The 13,571-nt window shown below is 42.5% G+C and overlaps 1 protein-coding gene across 6 annotated transcripts in view; it reads right to left on the bottom strand.

Moving 5' to 3' along the window:
• The window catches only part of CDC14A (cell division cycle 14A), a 184,150-nt gene that overhangs the window by 46,253 nt on the left and 124,326 nt on the right, over positions 1-13,571 (bottom strand). For all 6 annotated transcript variants that reach the window (XM_067727043.1, XM_067727039.1, XM_067727040.1 and 3 more), the window contains one exon: positions 6,478-6,616. In XM_067727043.1, the coding sequence (XP_067583144.1) occupies positions 6,478-6,616 (139 nt within the window). The remainder of the gene's footprint in view (positions 1-6,477; positions 6,617-13,571) is intronic.

The following is a 13,571-nucleotide window of genomic DNA, read 5'->3' as shown; positions in this document are numbered from 1 at the left end:
AAAGAACCTTGACCTAAGTCACACATCTTACACAAAAGTAACTCAAAAGGAGTCACAAACTTATGGGGATCTATGGCTAAGCAAAGAGATCTTAGATCTGATACTAAAAGCATGATCTAAAAAAGGAAAAAACTGATAAATTTGACTTCATCAAAATTTAAAACTTTTGCTCTGTGAAAGATTCTATTAAGAGGATGAAAGACAAGTTACAGACTGAGAGAAAATATCTGCAAACCATTTATCAGACAAAGGACTAGTATCTAGAACATTAAAGAACTCTCAAAACTCAATAATAAGAAAACAAATCACTCAAAGAATAAACAAAAGATTTGAACAGATGCTTCATCAAAAAGTTATAGGGATGGCAAATAAGTACATGAAAAGTTGTTCATTATTACTTACAACTTCAATGTAAACCAAACCCACAAAGATATATCATTACACGCCTAGCAGAATGGCTGAAAAAAAATGCTGGCAAATATGAAGAGAAACTCTACCACTCAAACACTGCTGGTGAAAATGTAAAATGGTACAGCCACTCTGGAAAACAGTTTGACATTTCTTATAAAACTAAACACATACCATACAATTCAGCAATTGCACTTTTGGGCACTTAACCCACAGAAATGAAAACTTATGTTTGAACAAACCTGTACATGAACATTTATAGCATCTTTATTCATAATAGCTGAAAACTGGAAACAGTTCAGCTGTCCTTCAACAGGTGAATGGTTAACAAACAGCAGTACATTCATACCTTGGAATGCTACTCAGCCACAAAAAGGAACAATTATTGCTACATGCAACACCCTGGAGGAATCTCCAGAGAATTATACTGAGTGAAAAACACCAAGCCTGAAAGGTTACATGCTCTATAATTCCATATATATAACACTCTTGAAATGACAAAATATATAAAGGAAGGACAGATTGGCAGTTGTCAGGAGTCAAGGAGGGGATGTGGGCAGGGAGGAAGTGAGAGTAGCTATAAAAAGGCAATGTGAGGGATTCTTGCAGTGATGGAAACGTTATATCTTAACTGTATCAATGTCAATATCCTGATTGTGATATTATACTATAGTTTTGCTAGATGGTAGCATTAGGAGAAAGTGGGTAAAGGGTACACAAGAGTTCTTTCTGTCATTTCTTACAACTGCATGTTAATCTACAATTATCCCAAAGTAAAAATTTTAATTAAAAAAGTGTGTGTGTGTGTGTGTGTGTGTGTGTGTGTGTATTATAGTTGGATCACTTCACTCCTCTGCTCAAAACCCTCTGCTGACTTTTCATCTCACGCAAAGAAAAGCCAAACTCCTACAAAGGCCTAGAAGGATGTCTGATCTGATCTTTTTCCTCTTGGCCTCACCTCCCTTGCTCTCCCCATCAGCCATGGTGTCCTCAGGCACATTCCCACTCAGAGCCTCAGCAGCTGTTCCCTCAGAGGAAAACCTTCTTCTCCAAAACACCCACGATTTATCCTATCAGTTCTTCGAGATCTTTGCTCAAAAGTCTTCTATGAGCCCCACCACTACCACGCTATTTAAAACTGCCTCCTCAGGCTTCCCTGGTGGCGCAGTGGTTGAGAGTCCGCCTGCCGATGCAGGGGACACGGGTTCGTGCCCCGGTCCAGGAAGATCCCACATGCCGCGGAGCGGCTGGGCCTGTGAGCCATGGCCGCTGGGCCTGTGCATCCGGAGCCTGTGCTCCGCAATGGGAGAGGCCACAAAAGTGAGAGGCCCACGTACCGCAAAAAAAAAAAAAAAAAACTGCCTTCTCTTCCTTCCCCTATTCTTCTGTGCTTCATTTTTCTGCATCACACCAATCATGGTCAGAGAAACTATATAATTTATGCATTTGTTTATTAACCACACAACCAATCAACCCTCCTGCACCTTCTTCTTCCTCCCCTCCCCCTTCCCCCTCTCCTCCTCCTCTTTCTTTTTCTTCCATCTCTATAGGTCAGAAATTACTCTTTCACTGCAGCTTACCAGGTGCAAAGAACACTGCCTACCAGTGGCTTTCAACAAATAGTTGTTGAAGGAAGGAAGGCAGGAAATGAGGGAGAAAAGGAGGCATCCCTGCAATCTGGGACAAGAATGATATGGACAGGTATATTAAAGACTACTGAAAAAAACTTAAAACCAACAGAAAATTGTAACAGTAATGTTCAAGATGGAAAATTATTTTAAAGTTTTATCATTAGGAGCTTGTTAAAAGAAAGTAGAACCATAAATGAACCCTTTCCCTCTCACGGTTTATATGTAACAGAGGAAGTAAACTTTTATCAGCTAATAGGAGCAACATGAGAAAGGTAAGAGAAAAATCATTACTGGCATAAAATGTAGCTTGCAAGAAGGCTTGAGGTCATGTTTGGAATGGTTAGAGAAAGGCATGTTAAATTATCTTGCCCAGCAGGATGGTTAGAAAAAGTCAGGGAAGGAACTGAACAGAAGTGCTTGACCACCAGAGCCCCCCAGGCTCCCTGTGACCCAGCACCTCCTCCAGCAGACCACAGCACCGCTCTGCAGAGGAGCGGAGACTACCTTGGCGCCTCATGCTCCTCTGCTACCCACCTAAGCAAGTGGTCCCTCATCCCCTTGGTTACCATACCCCAGAAGTTGCTGGGTAGAAAGTCATCAGAGGACTCGTACCCTCTGGCCTCTACTGATGACCCACCTGGCTCTAAAAGCTTTTCAGAACAAAACCCATCATGGCTCACATCCTGGGCTACCTTTGTCACACCAGACGATCAACACTTCCAGGTAATCCAACATCAACCAGGCCCTTATTTCCAAATGACTCTCTTGTCCCCTAATTTCCCATCCCACCCCCTCAAATCCAATATTGTCTAATACACAGATTCTTTGTAGAAAATAGAAAAGGAAATGCTTCACAACTTGTTTTATGAAGCCAGCATAACCCTGATACCAAAACTTAACCAAAGTATTACAGGAAAAGAAAATTACATACCAATGTCCTTCATGAATACAGACACAGAAATCCTTAACAAATATTAGCATATTGAATCCAGCCATATGAAAAAATAATAGCACATCATGCACATCATAGCTCCACATTCAAAAATCAATGTAATTCACATTAGACGATTATGATTATCTTGATAAATGTAGAAAAAAACTGACAAAATTCAATACCCATTATTAATAAAAATTCTCAAACTAAAAAGAGAAGGTAATTTCCTCATTCAGATAAAGGTCATCTATGAAAACCCCACAGCTAACGTCATACTTAACGATGAAAGACTGAATGCCTTCCCCCTAAGACTGAGAACAAGACAAGGATGTCCATTTTCACCACTTCTAACTAACACTGTAATGGAAATCTTAGCAACGAGAAAAAAGGAAAAAAAAAAAATTACCAGAACTAATGAATGAAAATAGTAAGGTTGCAGGATAAGAAGTTAATTTTTAAAAATCAGTTTCAGCAAAAATTTTAATTTTGCTCATTAAAAAACATACAGCACATACATCTGACAAAGAACTCATATCTAAAATATATATACAAATATTGAATCATTATGTTGTACACCTGAAACTAATATAATGTTTTATGTCCATCATGCCTCAATTTAAAAAAAATCTCACGAAAAGCAAAAGTGCTCTTGTAAAGTTGCCAGATACAACCTTAACTGCTTTCCCTAATATTAAATAATTTGTAGAATAACAACATCAGCTCTGTATATAGTACTGTGAAAAATAATGTTTTTATATTAACTTCAACAAATATTTTTAATTAAAAAAGAAAGAACTACCACAGAAAAAAATTTTTACTGGGTAAAGACTTGGTCCAAACACCTCACAAAGGAGATACATATATAAAAGGTGTTCAAGATCATGAGTCATCAGGAAAATACAAATTAAGATACTATTTCACACCAACCAGAACGGCTTCCCCCCCCCCCCCAGTCATCCCCCTCCCCTGCTGCTGGCCTCTATTGTCATGTCCCTGTCAGAAATCATCTTGTATATAAACTTATACACTTGTTTATTGTGTGTTCCTTCCACTAGAGATACTGACACCCTGGGAGGAAAGGACCTCGTCTGTTGCATTCACTGTTGCAGCCCCAGGATCAGGAGCATTGCCTGGCAGAGAGTGTGCACCTGACATACATCTGTTGAAAGAATGAATGTCACTAACACAGTAAAGTATGTCTTCTGCCATGAGGTACATCAAGACATAGTCTCTTTTTATTTTTTTAGTGAGTTGGGCTTTTTTAAATCTTTATTGGAGTATAATTGCTTCACAATACTGTGTTAGTTTCTGTTGTACAACAAATCAGCCATATGCATACATATGTCCCCACATCCCCTCCCTCTTGAGCCTCCCTCCCACCCTCCTTATCCCACCCCTCTAGGTCATCGCAAAGCATGAAAAGACAGCCCTCAGAATGGGAGAAAATATTTGCAAAAGACATAGTCTTGAATAAGGAAAATAGGAGAGAAGGAGAAAACAAAATAAGTGTACACAATTAAGTAAAGCAAAATACTACGTCTGGTGCCACTTTAGAGGCATAAAGTAAATTAGGCCATAGACCCATACCTAGAAGGAGGCAATCAGAAAAGCCTGTGAAAGCCCATGAGTAATGCAGACATTTCTCCATAGAAATGGCTCTATAGGAAATACTGCAAAATATAGAAGGTATAGTGCCTCAGATCGAGAACCTGCCTTCAGGAAGGTTCTGACCTAAACATTAGTAATAACTGATTTTAATATCTCGTTATATAAGGAAGTCATTCCTGCACCTCAGATTCACAGATAGTAGAAAACTACAGTATTGACTCACACCTAAGTAAATAACCTAAGTTTTGCTGCTTAAGTATCTATAAATGAAAAAGCCTTCAACTTAGAATGCCTTTGCCTCATAACCCTAATTTCTTCTGTTATTATTTTGAGACATGGAAGAGAGAGAAGGCAGAGTAGGGAGTAGGAAGGAGGAGTATGCAGGCATGAACTGGGAGGGTTGTGGCATCTGGTGGCCTGAGACATTTAGGTGAATTTGACCAGCGGTGTTCTCAGGAAAATCTCCTCACCTTGTGAACTGTACCTAGCAGAGAGCCAGGGGCAAGGTGAGTATTCGGTAGGTACCTAATGAATGAACTTTCTTCCAAACAATGATTTTAAGAGATGGCTTAAAGATCCAGGTTTAGGAATGTTTTTTGTTTTCTAACCCTAAGGCCATTTATCCAACTTTAGTAAGTAATTAGTACAACAAGCCCCTGGCAGATACACAGCACAAAGTCCCATGCTGTAGGCACACATAATGCAAAATAATGGAAACCTCTGGCAGAGAATCTGACAAGAAGAAAGCTCTAAAATAATATAATTATTTTATTTGTATCTCACAGGACAAAAACCTAGGAACTTGTCTTCTTAATGATCCTGTTCTTGGGTATTTTTTCCTTGTGTATTCATTACACTTCCACCTCATTCTTTTAAGCTAAGGTATAACTGCACATGTTTCAGCATGTCTTTTCCTATCACTTATTCCCTCTGGGATTGACAATTAAAGTAACTGCTCAGTAAGCTCAAATCCTTTTATCCATTTCAGATGCTTAAAGCTTGTTTACAGCATCTTTCTATGAAATTCATGATCATTTGTTTCTCACCGACATAAAATGATTTAAATGGGAAAGGAATTATCTGGAAAAGAATGCTATTCCATATAGATCCACACCAGAATAAAAAGAAAAAAGTGAAATTTCAGTATAAGACATCACCAATTGATTTTAGAGCTGGACCTAAAGCAGCTAGTGCTTATTTCATCTCTTCATTTTCTTAATGGGTAAATTAATGGTAATTTCTGAAATTTTAAGGGGAAATCAGAAAGGATTGTACTCTTACAGGTTAAACCTCTCCGCCTTGCGGGCTGGGGTTTGACAAACAGTTAATGAATGAGTACGTGAACAGATGAAGGAAGGAATTTGTAAGTATTCTTCTAAATAATGGTCATAAAGCTAGTTAGCGGTATAGCCAGGACTAAAACCCAGTCTTCTTTATTTCTTCCTTGGTAACTCATAAGCTGCAGCTACATGAGCAGCTTAGTTAGTTGTCAGATGAGCGGCAATGTCATCGAAATCCTGGACTGACCTCTGTAGTGTGTTTTTTCTCATTCTGCTTTTAGATGTGCAAACAAAAAAAAAGAATGAAAAGTGCCAAGTGGGCTGACATAAGAAAATTGCACTGTAGCCAGATCACACATAGAAAATGACAGAAAAAAGGTAGGCAGAGATGGCTCTGTGATTTTCTCCTCACTCTCACCTGATCTAAGAAATATAAAAGGTACAAAGTTAGAATGCATTAGCTGTCAAATCAACAACGTTCCATTAGAGGTACAGCCTTCTCTAACAATGCAGCCATTTCACAACCACGGGCTTGACATAGTCCACAACCAGGGAAAAAGCGGCAGAAATAATCAGGAACAAGAACATCATGTGATAATGGAGACACTATACTTACTCTTCCAGGAAGTGCTGCTGGGGTCCTATAATAGAGCCGGGCCGGCATATTCTGATCCAAGCAATTATTTCTGCGTGTGTAAACCTGTAGTGTTTCATGACATAACAGGCTATCAAGGTCCCTGTTCTTCCAAGACCAGCTGTAAGAGAGGGAAACACAACAAGAAATACAAAATACAGCAAATGTACCCACAAAAACTCTGAAATTAAACCCTGTCCAGAAGATGCTATGGTTTCAAATATAATACAAAATTTTTAAACCCAGGCAATAAGGTAATGCTTTTTCATGATTGGGGGGAGGGGTTGAAAGATAATTCTAACTCAAGAAATTTTTAAAAAATAGATCATAGGATCAAAATAAACATATGTAAAAATATATATAAATATCAGAGCAAGCATCTTGAAAATTATGGAGAGTTCAACCCCCGAGGGCCTTTGAGAATGACCGTCACTGTGAACATTGTTAAGGCAATACTGGTTCTAGACAAGCACTTGCAAAATATCAGCTGTCAGGGACTTCCCTGGCGGTCTAGTGGTTAAGACTCCACACTCCCAATGCAGGGGGGCCCGGGTTCAATCCCTGGTTGGGGAACTAAGATCCCACATTTCATTGCAACTAAGTCCACGTACCGCAACTAGAGAAGCCCGTGCGCCACACCAAAGAGCCAGTTCAGCCAAAAGTAAATAAATAAATTTTTTTAAATATATAAACTAACTTAAAAAAAAAAACAGCTGTCAGGTGTCCCCATGCTCCCCATCCTTAGCTCCAGCCCAGGCTGAGATGAACCTTCAGTTAACAGTTTGTGGACTTCCCTGGTGGTGCAGTGGTTAAGAATCTGCCTTCCAACACAGGGGATGTGGGCTCAAGCCCTGGCCTGGGAAGATCCCACATGCCGCGGAGCAACTAAGCCCGTGCACCACAACTACTGAGCCCACGTGCCACAACTACTGAAGCCCATGCGCCTAGACCCTGTGCTCTGCTACAAGGGAAGCCACCGCAACAAGAAGCCTGTGCACTGCAACAAAGAGTAGCCCCGGGCTTCCCTGGTGGCGCAGTGGTTGAGAGTCCGCCTGCTGATGCAGGGGACATGGGTTCATGCCCCGGTCCGGGAAGATCCCACATGCTGCGGAGCGGCTGGGCCCGTGAGCCATGGCTGCTGAGCCTGCACGTCCAGAGCCTGTGCTCCACAACTGGAGAGGCCACAACAGTGAGAGGCCCGCGTACCGCAAAAAAAAAAAAAAAAAAAAAAAGAGTAGCCCCCGCTCGCTGCAACTAGATAAAGCCCACACACAGCAAGACCCAAGGCAACAAAAAATTAATTAATTAATTAATTTAAAAAAAACACTTTGTGTGTGTGACTCTGAGTCAGTAGCATAACTGATTATATTATCATGGTCATTCTTTTAAGCCTATGTCAATGGTGAGGTTTTTTTAAACTTATCGTAGAATAAGGAATTATAGAATCAAAGTAAGAAGACACCATAAGTATCATCAGGCCCCATTAGCTGCCTAACTCATGACTGTTTCAATACTATCTCCACCAGGTGGTCCTAACCTCTATGTAACTCCTTCAGAGACCAGGATTTCATTATTTCCTCAGCCAATAGGTATTGATGGAGCAGCTACTACCTGCCAGGTACTGTGCTAGAAGCTGGGGATAAGGTGACGAATAAAACAGACATGGTCCTGGCCCTTATGAGAACACACCATCCACTAAGAACCAAGCCAACAGAAGTGCTCAAGTTTCCTTTCTTGAGGCTCTTAAATTTTTTGGAAACTTTTGTGTCAACATATTTCTTATGTTGAACCCAATTTCTGTTATGTAGGAGAAATTAATATAATTAGAAATGATTTTCAAGGATGTATTGGTTACTATCATGATCAAAATGTTCTTCAAAAGGTTTTTACAAATTGCGATTTCTTTTTCCTCTCTCCACAGAAACAAAAGTGATAGGATGAAGATGGCAGTGTGGGAAGACACAGAGTTAGCATCTCCCCACGATTAGGGCACCTGCCAGCCACCAGTGGGGGACTCTGACGCCCAAGGAGATGGGAGGAACCCCCAAGTGAACGAGTAGGATGTGGGGGGACTGAGGGGGGAGCAGAAATGGAGGCCAGACAGGATCTGTGCCCCTGAGGCCAGGGAGATCAGGCAGGAGGGACTCTCCAGGAAGAGCAGGAGAGGAGTGGAGGGCGATCGCCTGGCCCTCCAGGGAGCCTGCTGAGCTCCCAAGCCGGTACCCCCTCTCCAAAGCCCCATCAAGGCCACGTGGGTCCTGGGGCCATAAGAAGGAGGCTGGGGAGATCAAGAGAGGCAGGTGGGAGGAGGCATCTGGGAGGAGTGGGAGAGGTGCAGAGGGCAATTACCCTGCCCACTCGGGCCTGGGGAGCCTGCTGAGCTCCTAGGCCGGTTCCCTGCACTCCAAGGCTGCCCCCCATCACTGGGGGCATAGGAGGGAGGCCGGGGAGATCAGGAGAGGCAGGCAGGAGGAGCCCTCCCAGACCGGAGGAGCAGGAGAGGAGAGGAGGGCGTTTGCCCCACCCACTGAGGCCCAGGAAGCCTGCTGGCCTCCCAGGTGAGGTCCCCTGCTCTCTGAGACCAGGGGTGGGGGGCACACCTGGGCCCCTTCTGTTCCTTGAGCCTAAGCCCCACCCTCCACAGCCCCCAGGGCCTTTTCCAGCCCTGTGGGTCCTGAGCATTGGCCCTACCCACCCCCCAAACCTTGCCCTTGCTTAGGCCCTGCCCTCCACAGCCAAGGCCTTTTCCTTTATTTATTTTTTTCTCTTTTCCCTCCTCCTCTTTTTTACTATTGTGGTACTGATGTACCTTCCGGTTGTTGATTCATCTCTATTTTTATTTTTATATTCTTTCTAACATATCTGTCAGTTTCCCAATCTATTTTTTTTTTTTACTTTGTTATTGTTCTTTTTTTTTTTTTTTTGCCATCCCACGCAACTTGCAGGATCTTAGTTCACGAGCCGGGGGTCAGGCTGAAGCTCCTGTGGTGGGAGCTCTGAGTCCGAACCACTGGACAAACAGAGAACCTCAGAGCCCAGGGAATAGTCATCAGAATGAGGTCTCACAAAGTTCCTCATCTCAGCACCAAAACTTAGCTCTACACAATAGCCTACAAACTCCACAGTTGGAAGCCTCAGGCCAAACAATCAGTAAGACAGGAACAAAATCTCACTCATAACAAAAAAAAAGAGACAGAAAAAAGGATGTCACAGATGAAGGAGCAAGGTAGAAACCTACAAGACTAAATAAATGAAGAGAAAATAGGCAATCTACCTGAAAAAGAATTCAGAGCAATGATAGTAAAGATGATCCAGAATCTTGGAAATAGAATGGAGGCACCGATTGAGAAAATACAAGAAATGTTTAACAAGATCTAGAAGAACTAAAGAACAAACAGAGATAAACAACACAATGACTGAAATGAAAAATACACTAGAAGGAATCAATAGCAGAATAACTGAGGCAGAAGAACGGATAAGTGAGCTGGAAGACAGAATGATGGAAATACCTGCAAGGAGCAGAATAAAGAAAAAAGGATGAAAAGAATTGAGGACAATCTCAGAGACCTCTGGAGCAGCACTAGATGCACCAACATCCGAACTAGAGGGGTCCCAGAAGAAGAAGAGAAAAAGAAAGGGTCTGAGAAAATATTTGAAGAGATTATAGTTGAAAACTTCCCTAACATGGGAAAGGAAATAGCCACCCAAGTCCAGGGAGCACAGAGAGTCCCATACAGGATAAACCCTAGGAAAAACACACCAAGACACATACTAATTAAACTAACAAAAATTAAATTCAAAGAAAAACTATTAAAAGCAGAAAGGGAAAAACAAAAAATAACACACAAAGGAATCCCCATAGGTTATCAACCGATTTTTCAAAGGAAACTCTGCAGTCCAGAAGGCAGTGGCAGAATATACGTAAGGAGAATGAGGAGAGGAGCTTCAAGATGGCAGAAGAGTAAGACGCGGAGATCACCTTCCTCCCCACAGATACATCAGAAATACATCTACACGTGGAACAACTCTTACAGAACACCTACTGAACGTTGGCAGAAGACCTCAGACCTCCCAAAAGGCAAGAAACCCCGCCACGTACCTGGGTAGGGCAAAAGAAAAAAGAATAAACAGAGACAAAAGGATAGGGACGGGACCTGCACCAGTGGGAGGGAGCTGTGAAGGTGGAAAGGTTTCCACACACTAGGAAGCCCCTTTGCGGGCGGAGACTGTGGGTGGCGGAGGGGGAAAGCTTCAGAGCCACGGAGGGCAACACAGCAACAGGGGTGCTGAGGGCAAAGCAGAGAGATTCCTGCACAGAGGATCGGTGCTGACCGGCACTCACCAGCCCGAGAGACTTGTCTGCTCACCCACCAGGATGGACGGGGGCTGGGAGCTGAGGCTCGGGCTTCAGTTGGATCCCAGGGAGAGGATTGGGGCTGGCAGCATGAAGACAGCCTGAAGGGGGCTAGTGCACCACAGCTAGCAGGGAGGGAGTCCGGAAAAAGTCTGGAGCTGCTTAAGAGGCAAGAGACTTTTTCTTTCCTCTTTGTTTCCTGGTGCGTGAGGAGAGGGGATTAAGAGTGCCGCTTAAAGGAGCTCCAGAGATGGGCACGAGCCGCGGCTATCAGCGCAGACCCCAGAGACAGGCATGAGACGCTAAGGGAGCTGCTGCAGCCACCAAGAAGCCTGTGTGCAAGCACAGGTCACTATCCACACCTCCCCTCCCAGGAGCCTGTGCAGCCTGCCACTGCCAGGGTCCCGTGATCCAGGGACAACTTCCCCGGGAGAACACACGGCACGCATCGGACTGGTGCAACATCACGCTGGCCTCTGCTGCCGCAGGCTTGCCCAACATTGCGTACTCCTCCCTCCCCCCGGCTTGAGTGACCCACAGCTCCCGAATCAGCTGCTCCTTTAACGCTGTCCTGTGTGAGCGAAGAACAAATGCCCTCAGGCGACCTACACGCAGAGGCAGGTCCAAATCCAAGGCTGAACCCCAGGAACTGTGTGAACAAAGACGAGAAAGGGAAATTTCTCCCAGCAGCCTCAGAAGCAGCAGATTAAATCTCCACATTCAACTTGATGTACCCTGCATCTGTGGAATACCTGAATAGACAACAAATCATTCCAAATTGAGGAGATGGACTTTGGGAGAAATGATATACATATTTTTTTCCCCTTTTTCTCTTTTTGTGAGGGTGTATGTGTATGCTTCTGTCTGTGATTTTGTCTGTATAGCTTTGTTTTTACCATTTGTCCTGGGTTCTGTGTGTCCATTTCTTTTTTTTTTTTTAGTATAGTTTTTAGCACTTGTTATCATTGGTGGATTTGTTTTTTGGTTTGGTTGCTCTCTACTTTCTTTTTTTATGTTTTTATTACTTAACAAAATTATTTTAATAATTATTTTTATTTTAATAACTTTATTTTATTTTATTTTACCTTTTTCTTTCTTTCTCTTTTTTCCCCCTTTTATTCTGAGCCGTGTGGATGACAGGCTCTTGGTGCTCCAGCCAGACGTCAGGGCTGTGTCTCTGAGGTGGGAGAGCCAAGTTCAGGACACTGGTCCACAACAGACCTCCCAGCTCCACATAATATCAAACAGCAGAAATCTCCCAGAGATCTCCATCTCAACACCAAGACCAAGCTCCACTCAATGACCAACAAGCTACAGTGCTAGACACCCCATGCCAAACAACTAGCTAGACAGGAACACAACCCCATCCATTAGCAGACAGGCTGCCTAAAATCATACTAAGGCCACAGACACCCCAAAACACGCCACCAGACGTGGACCTGCCTACCAGAAAGACAAGATCCAGCCTCATCCACCAGAACACAGGCACTAGTCCCCTCCACGAGGAAGCCTAGAAAACCCACTAAACCAACCTTAGCCACTGGGGACAGACACCAAAAACAACGGGAACTACGAACTTGCAGCCTGCAAAAAGGAGACCCCAAACACAGTCAGTTAAGCAAAATGAGAAGACAGAGAAACACACAGAAGATGAAGGAGCAAGGTAAAAACCCACCAGACCTAACAAATGAAGAGGAAATAGGCAGTCTACCTGAAAAATAATTCAGAATAATGATAGTAAAGATGATCCAAATCTTGGAAATACAATGGAGAAAATACAAGAAACGTATAACAAGGACCAAGAAGAACTACAGAGCAAACAAACGGTGATGAACAACAAAATACATGAAATTAAAAATTCTCTAGAAGTGATCAATAGCAGAATAACTGAGGCAGAAAAACGGATAAGTGACCTGGAAGGTAAAATAGTGGAAATAACTACTGCAGAGCAGAATAAAGAAAAAAGAATGAAAAGAATTGATGACAGTCTCAGAGACCTCTGGGACAACATAAACACACCAACATTCGAATTATACGGGTCTGAGAAGAAGAGAAAAAGAAAGGGACTGAGAAAATATTTGAAGAGAGTATAGTTGAAAATTTCCCTAATATGCGAAAGGAAAGAGTTAATCAAGTCCATGAAGCATAGAGAGTCCCATGCGGATAAATACAAGGAGAAACAAGCCAAGACACATATTAATCAAACTATCAAAAATTAAATACAAATAAAACATGCTAAAAGCAGCAAGGGAAAAACTACAAATAGCATACAAGGGAATCCCCATAAGGTTAACAGCTGATCTTTCAGCAGAAACTCTACAAGCCAGAGGGAGTGATATGACATATTTAAAGGGATGAAGGAGAAAAACCTACCACCAAGATCACTCTACCCAGCAAGGATCTCATTCAGATTTGACAGAGAAATTAAAACATTTACAGACAAGCAAAAGCTGAGAGAATTCAGCACCACCAAACCAGCTTTACAACAAATGCTAAAGGAACTTCTCTAGGCAGGAAACAAAAGAGAAGGAAAAGACCTACAATAACAAGGCCAAAACAATTAAGAAAATAGTAATAGGAACATACATATCGACAATTACCTTAGATGTAAATGGATTAAATCCTCCAACCAAAAGACATACACTGGCTGAATGAATACAAAAACAAGACCTCTATATATGCTGTCTACAAGAGACCCACTTCAGACCTAGAGACACATACA

The sequence above is a fragment of the Pseudorca crassidens genome, chromosome 2, assembly GCF_039906515.1.
Source record: "Pseudorca crassidens isolate mPseCra1 chromosome 2, mPseCra1.hap1, whole genome shotgun sequence".
Lineage (NCBI taxonomy): Eukaryota > Metazoa > Chordata > Mammalia > Artiodactyla > Delphinidae > Pseudorca > Pseudorca crassidens.
This window is presented reverse-complemented; position numbering and strand designations above follow the sequence as displayed.